General features: G+C 38.4%; 1 protein-coding gene across 1 annotated transcript; it reads left to right on the top strand.

Annotated features, from left to right (window-relative positions):
* The first annotated feature begins 1,757 nt into the window (after positions 1-1,757).
* On the top strand, positions 1,758-2,702 carry LOC113176409 (olfactory receptor 8B8-like). Its single transcript, XM_026380893.2, has one exon. The coding sequence runs from the start codon at positions 1,761-1,763 to the stop codon at positions 2,700-2,702; it is 942 nt and encodes a 313-aa protein (XP_026236678.2). The 5' UTR covers positions 1,758-1,760.
* The last annotated feature ends 16,268 nt before the right edge of the window (positions 2,703-18,970 follow it).

The raw sequence follows: 18,970 nt of genomic DNA, 5'->3' as shown, positions 1-18,970 counted from the left end.
ACAATGTGTGTACAATGATGATTATCTGAGAATTGTTTTTGGTGTAAACTAGAAAAAGAGTGAATCCATTAATATGGACTGGGAGGGCAAGTTATGCTATATCCACAGCCTAGAAGATGGGAGATATTTCAATGAAGTATTTTTAAATAACAAAAGCATTAGACAGAAAAAGTATGCACTTATAATTTAAATGCAAAGTCCCAATAAATGCATTTGATTATACAAACTACTAGGAAAATGTGGGAATGTGTGTCTTAGGTTAAATACAAGAATGACTGGGGGATACAAAGGGAGCCGACAAGGGAAAGGCAGTCCTAAGAAAAAGGAAAAGAAGGTGATTTGTCATAAGACAGATATTCAGCATTATGTATTATACAGTTATTATATACTCGTTATATGTCAACATAAAATTATATGTGTGGGAAGATGTGTATGCACCTGGAATAATTATGAGAGGTATTTTTAAATGCCATTAGCTTGGTTATCAATTATATCAAAGCATAAGAAAAAAATAGAGGGGAGTGGAAAGTTTTCTACCTCATCTACCCTGGGGATTGTGCAATCCCTGGTGTAAAAATACAGTTGAATATCACCTTCAAAGACACTAGGGTAAAAGCATCTTCACTGTATAAACAAGTTGTTAAATCCACCTTTCCTAAAGGATTTGAATTATGGAGGGGCTCCTGGGAAAGCCTCAGTATCAAATCCCAAAGAATAATTTACACAATACTACCTGTTATTATGTTGAAGAAAAAATTGTGCACTTACGATATTTTGTAGTCTAATAATTACCAGTGGGAAAAATATAATAAAAAATCATGATCTTCGTCTGACTAACTTTCAGAGCAAGTCAAAGATAGATTCATAAATGCCCTGAACCTTTCCACACAGGAGGAAGAGAAAGGCTTTTAGTTCAAATCTATTACCTCTGCAGGGGAGCCATTTCTGTTTGGAAAATAGTATTGGAGGGGAGACCACAAGGACAGTTTGGTTGCCCTAGAAGGTGAGCATTGAATCTTCTGTTTTTACAGCCTTCCACGGCTGGCTTCCTCCCTTCCCTCCCTACCTATCTTCCCTCCTTCCTTCGTTTTTTCCTTTATCTTCACTTTCTTTATCATCTTTCCTTTTTTCAGTCCTGGAGATTGAACCCAGGGGCACTCTACCACTGAACGTTTTATTTTTATTTTGGCCCCTTTTTATTTTTATTTTGAGACAGGGTGTCACTGAGTTGCCTTAGTGACACTAAGGCTGGCTTTAAGCTTGCTGTCCTCCTGACTAAGCCTCCTAAATGGCTGGGATTAAAGGCATGGGCTGCTGGGACTGGCTTTTCCATGGCAGTTTCTGCTTTTCTTAGTTCTGCTCTGAGGTGCCGGTGATGAAAGTGTCTGAGTGGGAGTAAAGTAGAGATCACAAATGGTGCTGAGATGACAGTGTTTGCCATGCCTCCAACCTTTCTGCCTCATAGAGATTTTCTTACGAAGGAGACCCAGGTTCCATGACAGACTTACTGATTTTGTTGCTGTGCATGCTCAGGAACCCTTACAAGCGGCTGTGAGTCTCTGTTCCCCTAACTCTGCCATAGATGTAGTGTGCACGGTCTCCAACCTACATAGTATTCCACTTTCTCTCAAATAGCTGAACCTCAGCAGAGTCTGGACTTCCTGGCTGCAGAAGGAACGGGCTTGGCATTGCATTGGCAAATCTGGGTCTACATCAAATGAGACTCTGCTCTCCTATCTTTCAGAACCTGCTGGAAGAGAATGGACATTGGAAACAGTTCCTTGGTCACTGAGTTTATCCTGGTGGGTTTAACAGAATATTCAGGGATCCAGCTGCCCCTTTTCTTTATCTTCTTGGGAATCTATGTGGTCACAGTGGCAGGAAACCTGGGCTTGTTTACTCTAATTGGACTGAATTCTCACCTTCACACTCCCATGTACTACTTCCTCTTCAATCTATCCTGTATTGATCTCTGTTACTCTTCTGTCATTACCCCAAAGCTGTTGGTAAACTTCGTGTCAGAAAGGAACACCATCTCCTATGCAGGATGCATGACTCAGCTCTTTTTCTACTGCTTCTTCGTCAGTGCAGAGTGCTATGTGTTGACGGCCATGGCCTATGATCGCTACGTGGCCATCTGTAAACCCCTTCTGTACATGGTTACCATGTCCCCTCAGTTCTGCACTCAACTGGCTGTGGTCATATATGTGGGAGCCTTCATAGGTGCTTGGGCCCACACAGGGTGCATGCTGAGGTTGACCTTCTGTAAGGCCAACACCATCAACCACTATATGTGTGAGATCTTTCCCCTCCTGGAGCTCTCCTGCACCAGCACTCACATCAATGAACTGGTGGTGTTTATTGTTGTGGGCTTTGATGTTGCTGTGCCCACTGTCACCATCACTGTCTCTTACACATTCATCCTCACCAGCATTCTTCGCATTCGTTCCACTGAAGGAAGATCCAAGGCCTTCAGCACTTGTAGTTCTCATATAATTGTGGTGTCTGTTTTCTTTGGGTCAGGGGCGTTCATGTACCTCCATCCTTCTTCTCTTTTGTCCATGGACCAGGGGAAGGTGTCTACCGTGTTCTACACCATTGTGGTACCCATGCTCAATCCTCTCATCTACAGCTTCAGGAACAAGGAGGTAAAGGTTGCCGTGAAAAAAACCTTGAGCAGGAAAATATTTCTTGAGCTCTGAGCAGTATTACTTACTATAGGAGAAACCAGATTTCCCTTTAAACCATCCCTCTTTCTAAGATAGACACAAGGACTTTGAGTGATGGCAGTACTTATGAAAAACAAGTCAGGTGAGAACCTACAGGGCAGGCTTTTCTCAGGTCTGCTCCTAAGAGAAGAGAGACACAGCACCCACATGGGAGTGTTAGGCTGTCTCCCTCATCAAGAAGAGAGAGTTGGTTTTATTCAGGTCAAAGGGATATTCTTGGGAGAAGGGGGACTAAGTTATGTTAATTAGCTTTAGATACATTTTAAGGATCTTTTTTTTTTTTCCTTGAGGGCACTTGAACTCAGGAAGTTTCACTGACCAAGTTTGGTCATTCTGGATCCAAATGTTGGCTTTTTGTATGGGTGCTGCATTCTGTAGCAACATCTCTATCTTGTGATTAGGATGAGTTGTACCTGGGAAGAGAACACAAACCTGGGCAAGGAGCTCTTGAAGACCTAGGAATGTTCCCTTTTGATGTCTCCTCAATAATTTTTATCCTTTGTGTAGTTTGTCCTGGGACAGTCATGGCAAGAGTTTCCTGGCACTAAAGATGCACCTGGACTCTGAAGCCAATAAGGTTGTTTGAGGGGGATGGGTAAGTCACTTAGCAGCAAGCTTTTAATACTAACAGGCTACAAGTTAAGGCGGGAGAGCAAAGAAAACACAGATCCTATCCTTTAGGCCCAGGAGGCACTGGACCTTTGCCCCTATGGTGGTCACTCTCTCACTCCCACATAACCCTAGAGCTTTTTCATATCCAAAGAAATGAAGCATAACCGAAATAGCATTGGATTTGGAATCAGAAAGCCTGGATTGAAACCTCTGAAATATAAGGACATCATTTTATTTCATAGGATTATTAGAAAAAAAAAGTTAATGTGATTTAATATGTAGCTCAACACTGGGACCTTATTCTCTCTTTATCTCCTTTTCTTCTTCCTTTTCTTACGCTTGCTCTGTCTTTTCCCCTACTGTTTCCCACTTATATTTTAGAGATAATTTCCATGCATTTTTCAAATAGGTTTACTAATTTATTGCAGATTGAAATATTCTGATTATATAAAGAATCCCTTCCTAGATAACCTCAGAATTAACATATGAACTTCAGATTATGCATTTAATTGCCTCATATTTGCATTTGAATTCTCCATATGCACCTGAACTCAAAACATCAAAATTAACCTTTATCACAGCAGCAGCCCCAATATTGCCTAGCTCCCTGCTTTTCCCACTATCATCATCACAGTGAAGGCATCATCTCCTACCTAATTATTTAGACCCCAGGTGGGTGTCACCTCCATCCTTCTCATGCTACTTATCACTGCTCACACCCTTTTGCCCAGCACTTGGTGCTACTGTTACAGGAACTCCTATCTCTTGAGCAGTTTCCAGATATTTCCAGATGTGATCACTAAACTCCCATGAGCCTGTCTTCCTTATATGAGCAAAGCCAGATCCAATTGCAACTCCCTGTACTTGCCCAGATATAGTCATTCTTGTTCTATTAAACACTTTTCCACTACTGTCCCCTTGGCCTGAAACCCTTTCTTAATCATTTTTGCCTAGCTCATTTTATCCATCCTCCAGGAATGAGTTTACCCACAACCTATGGAGAGTCTTTCCTGTATAGAAATACAGGTTAGAGGATGTTAGGGTATCTTCTCACAGCCCTCTATATGTATACACTAGGATGCAGTTATGCTAGCAAAATTCCTTTTTCTGTTGAATTTGTTCCCTACTAGTCTATGGGCAGAATGTATCCCATTCACTATTTTATCTCTATAACCTAGCAGGGTATCAAATCCCTGACAAAACAAGCAGTTAATACATATTACATTTATAATTTGATTCAATTTATTCAATTATAAGTGAAATCTAAGAAATTGATTTTCAGGAGGATGTTCATTTAGCAAAGGGACTCTTGGCTTCTCAAAAATAGTAAGCAAGTCACTGAGAATTCATGGAGTGTGAATGAAGAGAGGAATAGAGTCAGGAAGCTGAAGGTAGAACTGTATCTCTGTGCAACTTAAATTCCATTCATACGCTAATAATACAACTCAATAAGAAATTAATTTGGGACTTTTTCATGATGCAATGTTTGGTTTTCCTAAATTACTTAAATGATTTTGCATGTTTGTGTCATATTGGTTGGAAGTAAATGTTTTCTAATTACTGGTTATAGTTAATAAAAGTTTATTTTATATCCATTTTGTGCAATGACAAAATGTAACTATAAAATGTAAATTTAATTATTTAACCATGTATTTGGATTGCCTCTGTCTCCTATTCTCTCATACACACACACCCACACACGTCTCAACATTTTCTCAGCATGTCACACCTAATAATTATGTCTCTAAGAGAATTTTCTATTTTGTAAGAAAAACATATTTGATAAAAGTAAAAATAAAAAATTATATAAGCAACATATCATAAATAAAATACATAGCTATTATGCATTCCCCAGCCACTTCAGGTATAAACACTGTGTTCTAATATCTAAAATAAGCTCAATGCACAATAGACATCAGTCAGTGTTCAATGGAGTATATACTAAAGCACTTAAAGCAACTTCATGATATTATAACTAGTGTTTGGTATGATAACACACCGGTACTTTATTTCAGAGCAACATTAGCCCTTTTTGCATGCTCATTCTAAATGCTAAACTTTACATTTCATTTTCCAGTCAATAGCAAACTGAAAAAAGGGGGTGGGGAATAAGGGAATCATGGCAGGACGAACATTATTTTTTATAGTGGGGAAAAATGCTGTATAATCTGAACCCAAAGTCCATCTGCAGCCTAATTATCTGTGTGTGGACATGGATATTTATTTTATTTCTCTCAGTTGCATTATTATCAGCATTTATAGCATGAATTCTATAGCATCTCAGCTATATTTCTCAATAAAAATGTTAAATTACAACTCATTTTAGCCTATTAGTGTCTTATGATCCAAGTAACTGTGAGCTTCTTTTCTGTTTTTGGTGCATTGCCAAAAAAAAAGGAATATATTAGTTCTGAAAATTAAGGAACAGACTCTCATATCTTATTTAACATGAGAGCGAAGGCAAACATAACCAACATGGTTTTGGCACCATTATGAAAACACAAATAACTGGGTGGAAACAGATCTCAAATTGATCAGCAAGCTTTTCTTTATTCCACAGCAGGGTCAATCAATCAGGCACTAAAAGGGCTCATTTTCTGGGCATGAAATGGCCGTTGGGTTATAGAAGGAGTCTGTTTTATAGTTTACAATGAGTGTGAATTAATCATTGGAGACTGTGGACATGTAGTTTGGACAGTCCGGGACCTAGTTGTGTAGGTTAAAATTTTAACTCAGGAAGGCAGTTGTAAAAAGTTTGAAACTCATTGTCACCAAGGAAAGCTCAGAACTCTGTGTTCACTTCTTATCCACTTTCTCTGGTACCCACTGTGACCCAGAGCCTCACTATTTGCTTTTCTCTTTCCAGGACTCATCAGCAATGCGGAAGGGTAAAAGTCCAGGGCTCAGTATTTCAGTATCTACCTCTTGCCTTCAGGACCCATTGTTCCTGGAAAAGCATTTACTGGGAGAGGTTTAAAGTTTGGCTAGTTCCCTTCCCTCCTCCTGAGCCATACTGTCTTTCTGTGTCTCCTGGGGGCTGTCTTGTAGGAATATTATTTTTCATAACCCTTCAGAAAGCGCTTCACATAGACGCCTCTTGAAGATACAGTGTTTTTCCTGCTTCTCTGGCTTTTGCCCAACCACAGTAGTACCATTCAAACATCAAAAGAGAGACAGAGGAAGAATTTAGGAAAGAAAATAATTTCAAAAGAGATACATGATTATTATATGTAATAATCAAATCAGCATAATTGGCACATCTATAACATCAGATGACTGATCACTAATATGTGAAAATATTCAGAACCTTCTCTTCTAGGTATTTTGAAAATTAAAAATAAAACAACTAAAAATCTGATCAAAAGAGATTGTTCATTGGAAGTAAAAAATAGAGTAGTTCTTGAACTCATTTCTTTTGAGAACTAGAATTAGCAATTTTACGATCTGAGTATAATTCCTTTGAGATGAAATCCCTTTGGAAGTGGTGATTGAAAATGAATTTTCTCGGAACCGGCCCCTCCCCCAGTGCCTGCAAGCTAGGCGAACCTGCAACCCACAGGCGGGTCAGGTCCAGCAACCAGCGGAGTCACAGAACAGCTACAGGCGCCTGCAGGGAACGCGGGCAGGACCCACCAGTAGGACAGGGCTGGCGGCCCGCTGAGGGGCAGGCCCGTCCCCTCCCCCAGTGTCTGTAAGGTAGGAGGGACTCTGACCACCAGCAGATCGGGCTGAGCGGCCTGCTGAGGGGTGGAACCGGCCCCTCCCCCAGTGCCTACAAGCTAGGCGAACCTGCCACCCATTGGGAGGTTAGGCCCAGCAACCTGCGGAGTGACAGAGGTGCCCCTCGCGCCTGCTGGGTAGGCGGACCTTTGACCGACCAGCAGAGCAGACCTAGGGCCTGCCAGCGTAACAGACAGATCACACAAATTGGAGGAGGATCACAGCCACTACCTGCCCTGCAAGGTGATCTTTCAACCATACAAGAGCAATATAAATAAATAGAGGGAAAATTTCAAAAACACAACAGTTTCATCAAGCAGAAAGAAATGCCAGCAGTATGAAAAGACAAGGAAAGAAAGGACCACAGGCAATGCAGGTCAACTCAACTTTAGAAGAGGTAATAGGTGCAACAGATGGAATGTCAGATAGAGAGGTCAGGATATACATGCTTCAGATGATCTGGAGTCTCAAGGAAGACATGATACAGCAAAATCAGACAATGAAAGATCACATTGACAAACAAATCCAGGAAGTAAAAGATCAATTTCACAGGGAGATAGAGGTAATAAAAAACAAACAAATAGAAATCCTAGAAATGCAGGAAACAATAAACCAACTTAAAAACTCAATTGAGAATACTACCAGCAGAGTAGATCACCTAGAAGAGAGAACATCAGAAAATGAAGACAAAGTATTTCAACTGGAAAAGAACATAGACAGCTCAGCAAGTCTGCTAAGAAACCATGAGCAGAACATCCAAGAATTATGGGACAACATCAAAAGACCAAATTTAAGAGTCATTGGGATACAGGAAGGCACAGAGCTCCATACCAAAGGAATAAACAGTCTATTCAGTGAAATAATACGAGAAAACTTCCCAGACTTGAAGAATGAGACAGAATCCCAAATCCTAGAAGCCTACAGGACGCCGAATGTGCAAAATCATAAGAGACCCACACCTAGACACATTATAATGAAGACGTCCAACATACAGAATAAGGAGAGAATTTTAAAAGCTGCAAGAGAAAGAAAGCAGATTACATTTAGGGGTAAACCAATCAGGATAACAGCTGATCTCTCAACACAGACTCTGAAAGCTAGAAGATCCTGGAATAACATATTTCAAACACTGAAAGAAAATGGGTTCCAACCAAGAATCGTGTATCCGGCGAAATTAAGCTTCAGGATAGAAGATGAAATTAAAACCTTCCACGATAAACAAAAGTTAAAAGAATTCACAGCTAGAAAACCATCTCTAAAAAAAATCCTTGGCAAAACATTACAGGAAGAGGAAATGGAAAATAACATTGAAAACCAACAATGGGAGGTAGGACAGTAAAGGGGGGAAAGTAGTCAAAGAGGATAACAAAGCAGGTGTAGCAACATCAATAAACAAATATGGCTAGAAGAACAAACCATATCTCAATAATAACCCTAAATGTTAATGGCTTAAACTCACCAATTAAGAGACACAGGCTAGTAGAATGGATCACAAAACAAGACCCAACAATATGCTGCCTACAGGAGACACATCTGATAGGAAAAGATATTCATAGACTGAAGGTGAAAGGTTGGGAAAAATCATACCACTCATATGGACTGCGGAAACAAGCAGGAGTGTCCATACTCATATCTAATAAAATAGATTTCAAGCCAAAGTTAATCAAAAGTGATAAAGAAGGACAATTCATACTGCTCAAGGGAACCATACACCAACAAGACATAACAATCATAAATATATATGCCCCAAATAATGGTGCAGCTGTGTTCATCAAGCAAACTCTTCTCAAGTTCAAGAGTCTAATAGACCAACATACAATAATCATGGGAGACTTCAACACACCTCTCTCACCACTGGACAGATCTACCAAACAAAAGTTAAATAAGGAAACTCTAGAACTCAATAACACAATTAACAACCTAGACTTAATTGACATATATAGACTATACCACCCAACATCAAGTAGTTACACTTTTTTCTCAGCAGCACATGGAACCTTCTCAAAAATAGACCATATATTATGCCACAGGGCAACTCTTAAACAATATAAAGGGGTAGAGATAATACCATGCATCTTATCTGATCATAATGGAATGAAACTGAAAATCAATGATAAAAGAAGGAAGGAAAAATCAAGCATCACTTGGAGAATGAACAATAGGTTGCTGAATGATCAATGGGTTTTAGAAGACATCAAGGAGGAAATTAAAAACTTCCTAGAGTCAAATGAAAACACAGACACAACATATCGGAATCTATGGGACACATTCAAAGCAGGTCTAAGAGGAAAATTCATTGCTTGGAGTTCATTCCTCAAAAAAAGAAAAAAACAACAAATAAATGATCTCATACTTCATCTCAAATTCCTAGAAAAAGAAGAGCAAAACAACAGCAAAAGAAGTAGAAGGCAAGAAATAATTAAAATCAGAGCTGAAATTAATTTAATTGAAACAAAAGAAACAATTGAAAAAATTGACAAAACTAAAAGTTGGTTCTTTGAAAAAATAAATAAAATTGACAGACCCTTAGCTATGCTATCGAAGAGAAGAAGAGAGAGAACCCAAATTACTAGCATATGAGATGAAAAAGGCAATATCACAACAGACACTTCAGAAATACAGAAGATAACCAGAAATTATTTTGAATCCTTATACTCCAATAAAATAGAAGATAGTGAAGGCATAGATAAATTCCTTAAGTCTTATGATCTGCCCAGATTGAGTCAGGAGGATATAGACAACCTAAACAGACCAATAACAATAGAGGAAATAGAAGAAACCATCAAAAGATTACCAACTAAGAAAAGCCCAGGACTGGATGGGTATACAGCAGAGTTTTACAAAACCTTTAAAGAGGAACTAACACCAATACTTTTCAAGCTATTTCAGGAAATAGAAAAAGAGGGAGAACTTCCAAATTCATTCTACGAGGCCAACATCATCCTGATACCGAAACCAGACAAAGACACTTCAAAGAAAGAAAACTACAGACCAATATCTCTAATGAACCTAGATGCAAAAATCCTCAATAAAATTCTGGCGAATCGGATTCAAATACATATAAAAAAAATTATACACCATGATCAAGTAGGATTCATCCATGGGATGCAAGGCTGGTTCAATATACGGAAATCAATAAATGTTATTCACCACATCAATAGACTTAAAAATAAGAACCATATGATCATCTCGATAGATGCAGAAAAAGCATTCGACAAAGTACAACATCCCTTTATGTTCAAAACTCTAGAAAAATTAGGGATAACTGGATCATACCTCAACATTGTAAAAGCAATCTATGCTAAGCCACAGGCCAGCATCATTCTGAATGGAGAAAAATTGAAGGCATTCCCTCTAAGATCTGGTACAAGACAGGGATGCCCTCTCTCACCACTTCTGTTCAACATAGTCCTCGAAACACTGGCCAGAGCAATTAGACAGACGAAAGAAATTAAAGGCATAAAAATAGGAAAAGAAGAACTTAAATTATCACTATTTGCAGATGATATGATTCTATACCTAGCAGACCCAAAAGGGTCTACAAAGAAGCTATTAGAGCTAATAAATGAATTCAGCAAAGTGGCAGGTTATAAAATCAACACGCATAAATCAAAGGCATTCCAGTATATCAGCGACAAATCCTCTGAAACGGAAATGAGGAAAACTACTCTGTTCACAATATCCCCCCAAAAAATAAAATACTTGGGAATCAACCTAACAAAAGAGGTGAAAGATTTATACAATGAAAATTACAGAACACTAAAGAAAGATATAGAAGAAGACCTTAGAAGATGGAAAAATATACCCTGCTCATGGATAGGCAGAACCAACATCATCAAAATGGCGATATTACCAAAAGTTCTCTATAAGTTCAATGCAATGCCAATCAAAATCCCAACAGCATTTCTTGTAGAAATAGATAAAAGAACCATGAAATTCATATGGAATAATAAAAGACCCAGAATAGCAAAAACAATGCTAAGCAGGAAGTGTGAATCAGGCGGTATAGCGATTCCAGACTTCAAACTATACTACAGAGCAATAGTAACAAAAACAGCATGGTACTGGTACCAAAACAGGCGGGTGGACCAATGGTACAGAATAGAGGACACAGTAACCAATCCATAAAACTACAACTATCTTATATTTGATAAAGGGGCTAAAAGCATGCAATGGAGGAAGGATAGCATCTTCAACAAATGGTGCTGGGAAAACTGGAAATCCATTTGCATCAAAAAGAAGCTGAATCCCTATCTCTCGCCATGCACAAAAGTTAACTCAAAATGGATCAAGGAGCTTGATATTAAATCAGAGACACGGCATCTGATAGAAAAAAAAAGTTGGTTATGATCTACATACTGTGGGATCGGGCCCCAAATTCCTCAATAGGACACCCATAGCACAAGAGTTAACAACTAGAATCAACAAATGGGACTTACTCAAACTAAAAAGTTTTTTCTCAGCAAAAGAAACAATAAGAGAGATAAACAGGGAGCCTACATCCTGGGAACAAATCTTTACTCCACACACTTCAGATAGAGCCCTAATAACCAGAATATACAAAGAACTCAAAAAATTAGACAATAAGATTACAAATAACCCAATCAATAAATGGGCCAAGGACCTGAACAGACACTTCTCAGAGGAGGACATGCAATCAATCAATAAGTACATGAAAAAATGCTCACCATCTCTAGCAGTCAGAGAAATGCAAATCAAAACTACCCTAAGATACCATCTCACTCCAGTAAGATTGGCAGCCATTAGGAAGTCAAACAACAATAAGTGCTGGAGAGGATGCGGGGAAAAGGGCACTCTTATTCATTGCTGGTGGGACTGCAAATTGGTGCAGCCAATTTGGAAAGCAGTATGGAGATTTCTTGGAAAGCTGGGAATGGAACCACCATTTGACCCAGCTATTCCCCTTCTCGGTCTATTCCCTAAAGACCTAATAAGAGCATGCTACAGGGACACTGCTACATCGATGTTCATAGCAGCACAATTCACGATAGCAAGATTGTGGAATCAGCCTAGATGCCCTTCAGTAGATGAATGGATAAAAAAAATGTGGCATTTATACACAATGGAGTATTACTCTGCATTAAAAAATGACAAAATCATAGAATTTGGAGGGAAATGGATGGCATTAGAGCAGATTATGCTAAGTGAAGCTAGTCAATCTTTCAAAAACAAATACCAATTGACCACTTTGATATAAGGGGAGTAAACAAGGACAGGGTAGGGACGAAGAGCTTGAGAAGAAGATGTACATTAAAATAATTATTCTAAGTAAAATAAGAATCAAACAGGAGGTTAATAACTATATGGCTTAATTTGCATAAAATTATTGCAAATGAAAAGTAACCTCTAGTGAAAAATAGCATGGAAGTGTAGGAGGAAGGGGTTGCCAAGGAACAAGAGGAAACATTTAAATCTGATGGTTATATTCCCAATGCAGATAGTGGTGATGATGTAGTTACTGTATGTATTTGTCAGCATTTATCCAATTGTACCCTTTAAATATATAGAGTTTATTGTGTGTCTATTATGCCTCAATAAAATAATTAGAAAATAAGAAAGAAATGGAGAAAAAAATATAGGAGCTCAGCTGGTCAGTTCTTCTCAGCAAGCACAACTTTAAAACTCTGGTTTTACAAGGAATTTTGAAAAATGGGTGGAATGCATGGGCAGAGATGTTACTCTGAATCTCTCTACAGGAAAGAATGTGGCCCTGGAAATGCATCCCTTTTGACAGTGGAGGCTGGAAGAGAAACAGTGGGGAACTTATACCTTGAGTAGATGAGGTTGTTCAGCATGATCACTAACTACTATTTAATTCATCCTCACAGGAAATCAGTCATTATACTGGGAAATACAATGAGATAGGAAGAAATAGGGTGTAGAGGAGAATTTGTTAGGGCTGCCTCTCAGGCCCATATCCATAAACTTAGTATCCTAAGAGTTTGAAGGAAGTTTATCAATTATTGAATTGAAGGTAGAATTGTCAGTTGTCTATGCATTTTGCTAGAATAAATTATCCTCTCATAAAACAGTCTCATTGACCTAGTTGGTTTGCTGGTAATGATATCCTCAAAGGACAGGTATGTGTGTGTGTGTGTGTGTGTGTGTGTGTGTGTGTGTGTGTGTGTGTGTTTGCATAAACTTCAATGAAAGGGGTAACATCTATCAGCTGTTGTACAGGGAATGAAAATTGTTCTAAGAAACTTAGAAAATAGTTTTAAGAAAAAGAGGGGGTCAAATGATCACCATGCCCCTTAGTCATGGTGAACACTAACTCTGGGGTAGGCCACATCTCTTCCTAAATACTTTAATGAGAATGTATTTAACATCCTTATTCCTCAAGTTGTAGATGAAGGGATTCAGAATGGGGATGACTGTGCTGTGGAAACACAGAGGCCACCTTCTTCTGGACCATGCTGCTGCTGCATGCTGGCTTGAAATACATAAATATGATGGACCTATAGAAGACCCCTATAACTGTCAGATGAAAGCCAAGAGTACTAAAGGCTTTGGAACTGCCCTCAACTGAAGGTATTCAAAGAATATTGGTGAATTTGAGGGAATAAGAGATGGTGATGGGTGCAGTTGGTGTGAACACATTGAATCAACCTGAGTATCAGCAGAAGCTCATTGAGATGGGTGCTAGAGTGGGACAGCTAGCTGTAGGAGGGGAATTATGTCACAGAAATAGTGATGGATGTCATTGTTCCCACAGAAGGAAAGTCTGATCATGGAGGAAGTGTGGGCCATAGCTCTAAAACCTGCCATGATACAGACTCCTGTCACCAGCACACTGCATATCTTTTGGGACACAGTGACACTGTAGAGCAGTAGATTACAGACAGCTGCATATCTCTCATATGCCATGACTGCAGGAATATAGCACTCATCAATAGCAAATGTGCAATAGAAAAGGAGCTGTGTCATGTATCCAGAATGGGAGATAACATTTTGTTCCCATATAAAGTTTCCCCAAAATTTGAGGAATAGAAGATATCTAAGAATGACAAATTACATAGAAAAAAGTACATGGAAGTTTTGAGCTTACAGGGTCATACCCAGGTTTCCCATTACAGTGACCCCTAGAAACAGGAGGAAGAGGGGCAGCTGGAGCTCTGGTTGGTCTGTTGTTAATCCCTGAAGGACAAATTTAGTCATGGTTTTTGAAGGGAAAGTGAGGAACGAGAGACAGGTAAGCAAGAAATGAAAGATGGAGACCAGGCAGAGATACACATGAGAGTTTATTTGTCAGAGCTGACAAATAAAAGCCATCTCTCTATAGTGGAGAGAGGCAAAACAGGCTTGGGTTCTGGGACTTTTATGGGGCAGGCTTAGGAATCAGATCCCAGCAGGTCCTAATGCTGGCAGTAAGGTGTTGTTAAAATGGCAGCTGTCACTTAAGATGACCGTCATGATGCTAAGCAAGAACCTTATAGTTTTAAAATTGCATCTGGTCATTTCCTCCGGGAAATAGGATGTGAACCTAAGAAAAGGGAAAAGTCACAGAAAGTAAGAAAGCTCCATTGCCAGGGTGGGAAATTGTTTTATTTCTTGTGTGACAGAAGAAAAGAAAGCCTGATTATCAAATGAATACAGTTTAATGATTGTCAGCTTTAAGCTGGAGAATTAATTTTTTTCATGTAAGCTTTGAGTTTCTTTTAGTAAAAGATCATTATATGGTATACAGAAATAGAGAAAAAGTACAATATGATCTTAATTGGGACATATCTGACCAGGTCAAGGTTGCCTCCCCTACCTCTTTTTTTTTTTTTTTTTTTTTTTAAACTTTCAGAGACTGATGTCTGGAACAAAAAGGCAAGTTGGAGCTGGAGCTAGAACTTCATCTGACCTTTCCGTGACTACCGACTGTTGGGATCCTCCATGCTTTTAACACCAAGGTTAAATCCATTGTTAAGAAAGGAACTTCAGGGCTAGTAATAAGCCTGCATGTGCACTGGGTGATTGTTTACTATAGAATAAACAAGAACTTGGGAGACAATGCATATCTTAAGGTCAGGGTTCAAGGTCATACAAGGAAGCACAGCAACCTTGATGCTCCAAGTTAAGAAGTTCCCTCTACCCAAGTTCCTGAAAATCACTAATCTTTTGTCTTCATAGTTTTATTTTTGCTAAAATGTCATATAATTGGAGTTAAGCAATATACTTTTCCTCTACTTAGCATTTTCACTGAGAAATATGCTTTTACATTTCCTGCAGGTCTTTCTATGGTTTGGTAGCTCATTTTTAAAAATAATCAATGAATAATATGCCATTGTATAGATTTACTGCATTGTTTATTCATCCATCTGTTAAAGCACCTTGGTTGCCTTCAACTATTTTTAATAATGAAATGCAATACACCTGCAATTTTTGTGCCTTGCACAAAAGTATAACTTGCATAAGTTTTTCTTCCTCCAAAAAGTAAAATAAAAATTTAATTTTATACATTGAAAATGCTAAAAGTCTATGTATACTACAACTGCAGATGCAAATACCATTTACTGTCCTTCTTGTTCTCAGAATTTCATCTCTGATAGTATTCCCCAAACCTTATGTTCCTTGGAGAATATTCTATTCATACATCTCCTTGGAGGACAAAGACCTACAATCAATAAAAGGGGATGATCAGGATATGAGATGGAAAGGGATCTCATTCTCTCTCATCTAGTGTCATTAAATCCTAGAGGTATAAGAGACCTGGAAGATCCTCTATCCTAATATACACTTTCATAAAAAAGTAAAAGTAAAGTGACTTTCCCAAAGTTACACAATGAATTAGCAACATAGCTGTGGCATGAAGCAAGTTTTAGAGATGGTCACCTGGGGCTCTATTTCTTCTTCATTTCTAATAGTTTCTATGGGGTTTTTCAATGCTCATAACCCACATTCTAAACAAGATCAGCAAGGCACTAGGTGGGGCATGTTTTCCATAAAGCCAACTATGTGAATTCATCTCACATCATAAGAGAGCAAACATAACCCACGTAGGAACATTCAAGTAAGTGCTCATATAGGAAAGGCCTCACTTCCTTAAAGCTTTTGCTGTAAAATAGAATTACTGATGGATAATTGCAAATTTATTTTCCAATAAAACTATCTATCTCAAATATATGTGGATATTAACTCACCCAATGCAACTGAAGTTGGAGGAAACAAGTTTTCTCTTGCCTGTGATGTGCAATGGGTGGAACCATAGAAAGATGTGTCTTCTCTTTCTCCTAATTTCATCAGTGTCCTAAGTTGTACCCACAATATAGAAATGGATAGGTGGAGCACAGGGGAATTTTAGGGCAATGAAACAACTTTGTATGATAATGTAATGGTAGATACATGCCATTTATATTCTTGTCAAATAAAACTTCTTTTACTTTTTCTTTAAACCATGTCCTTATTACTGGATTGGCACTGGAGACAAGGACTGCATTTTGTTAACAACTGGACTTTACTAACCTTCAATAGTTATTATTGAGAATCTTTACATGGTGAGTTTTATAAAGAACTTTTTTATATGAACATCTATTTTGACTCAACTAAAAACTTTCTTGTAAAATTACATTTTATATTCTTATTTTCTTGGAAATCTCTGTATATTTGATGTTATTTGGTACATGTGGTTTGCTGAAACCCTCTCCTTCTTTTTGTTTTGGAGACTACAAAGATTGCAACAGGTCAGATGATCAAAAGAATTCACAAAGAAGACATTTGGTATTTGTTTTTTAGGGATTGGCTAGCTTCACTAAGCATAGAACAACCAATAAAAAAAAAAAAAAAAGAATTCACAAGAATCCCGTGAGCATTCTCATGGAAGGCTTTCTATACAGCCAAGGAGAAAGGGCAAGCAGGTGTCAGAAGCCCAGATAAAGTAATAGAGTACAGATTTATTGAAGGTGAAAGTAGCACTCTATTAGGTAGAATGGAGTGGGTCGAGCAAGAAAGAGAGGCTCAGGCCCCAATGTGTGAAAATGAGGCTTTTCTATCCTGAGCTGCATGGCCTTCTCTTCCCTATATGGATCTGATTGAAGACCTTACCTCAGTTGCTCCCATTGGTTATTTTATGATACCTGACTAGAATATTTTCCAATATCTCCCACCCCTGTTGGTTATTAGAAAACCTAATCAGATTATTGTCCACTTTATTCTCATTGGTCATTTTAAAGTTTGAACCTGTGGCAGGAATTGTAGTGGTGATAAGTGTCAGTGGCAGAAGTAACAGCTTCTTTTTAATACCCTGTATCTGCCATCTTGGTGTTTCTGAACTCCTAGCTAACACTTGGTTGTAAAGTAAAAGAATGTTCTCAAAAAGCATCTGAAGAAATCTATCTGCTCCGTGGGCACACAACCTATTCTCTCTCTCTCTCTCTCTCTCTCTCTCTCTCTCTCTCTCTCTCTCTATATATATATATATATATATATATATATATATATATTACATAGAGAATAGGTTATATATATATAACCTATTCTCTATGTAATCCCCCTGCTTGTAGGACAGCCATTGTATTCCAGCACAGTGCCACTGCTGGGAGCACCTGAGTAGTAAATTGTGTAAAATCTTTCCATTGAGTATTCCATTTTATTTTCCTAGGATCAGAAAACAGTATGCCTTGTGTGTTTGCAGGCCCTAGGTTGAAAATGATCTCACTAAAGTGCTGAGGTTGCCTTTGAACTTGTGATTCTCCTGACTTATCTTCCTTCCTTAGCCTCCTGAGTCACTGGGATTACAGTGTGACACTATGCCTGGTCTCCAAATTGTTTTAACTTCTAAACTTCCTCACATTGAGAATAGAAGCTACTCCTGGACCAGCCAGGTGCTGATGAAAAATTTTGTGTCTAATACTGGGATAAATCTGTGTATGTATATTTCCTAACTTGTTCCCACTTTATTTTTCTCTTATAAAAGCTTTCTTGCCCTGAGTTTTCTGAAGATGAAGGTTTGGAAAAGAAATGTTTTCTCTATTTTCCTTCATACCAATTTGACTCCAAGGGTATTTGTAGAACAAGATGAGCAGTAGAGTCTAGTTCATCACCACTCCCTAATAACTCTTCCACTTGGTAATGTTGTGGAAATCCCATTGAGCAAGGGACCAAGCACCACTCAGAGGACTAGAAAACTCAGGTTTATTTATACCACCAGACCCAAATGATCTATGGCTCTGAAACTCTGGGCCCTGCGCTGAGGTTACACAGGGTTTTTGTAGGAAATTTGATATTCTTTCTTTTTTTTTCTTTTTTCTTTTTTTTTTTTTTTTTTGGTGCTGGGGATTGAACCCACAGCGTTGAGCCTGCAAGGCAAACACTCTCCCAACTGAGCAATATCCCCAGGCCCTTGACATTATTTCTTAACCATTAAAACATTGTTGGGTTTGAACTCTTGGCATATGTGACCAGGGATCATGAAAGGAAATTCTTCTGACAAGCAGTTTACCAAAGAAGATCAAAGACAGGGAAACATCTGTAAGTGATATCTGGAAGTGGCCTTTATCACAGGCAGCAGTTTCTCAAGATAACTACAAGTGTATAGTCCTATGAGGTATAATTCAAACCTAGCATAGAAGTGTTACAATTTAAATGAGTGTTTAAAAAATACTCTTACACAGACCAGTAATTAAGTAACACACTTACAAAAAGACCAAAGCTATAAAGTAATATTTCCCCTCTTCATTCCCCCCCCCTTTTAATGCCTGTTCATAGCATATAAAGCATCAACCTTTATAAGGGTGGATATTTAAGGTCTTTCTATTCTATTGCCTTATAAATAGAAGGAAGCCAAGACCATCTGTAGTTTTATTGCCTCTAGGTGTGACATAATAAATGGGATGCAGGCATTTTAAAATGTAAACAAATATCAGGCTTAAAAGTATCATAAAGAGGGGTCCTGCCAGGGGCAA

The sequence above is a fragment of the Urocitellus parryii genome, chromosome 4, assembly GCF_045843805.1.
Source record: "Urocitellus parryii isolate mUroPar1 chromosome 4, mUroPar1.hap1, whole genome shotgun sequence".
Taxonomy (NCBI): domain Eukaryota; kingdom Metazoa; phylum Chordata; class Mammalia; order Rodentia; family Sciuridae; genus Urocitellus; species Urocitellus parryii.
The sequence above is the reverse complement of the archived record's forward strand: the minus strand, read 5'-3'. Positions and strand labels throughout refer to the sequence as shown.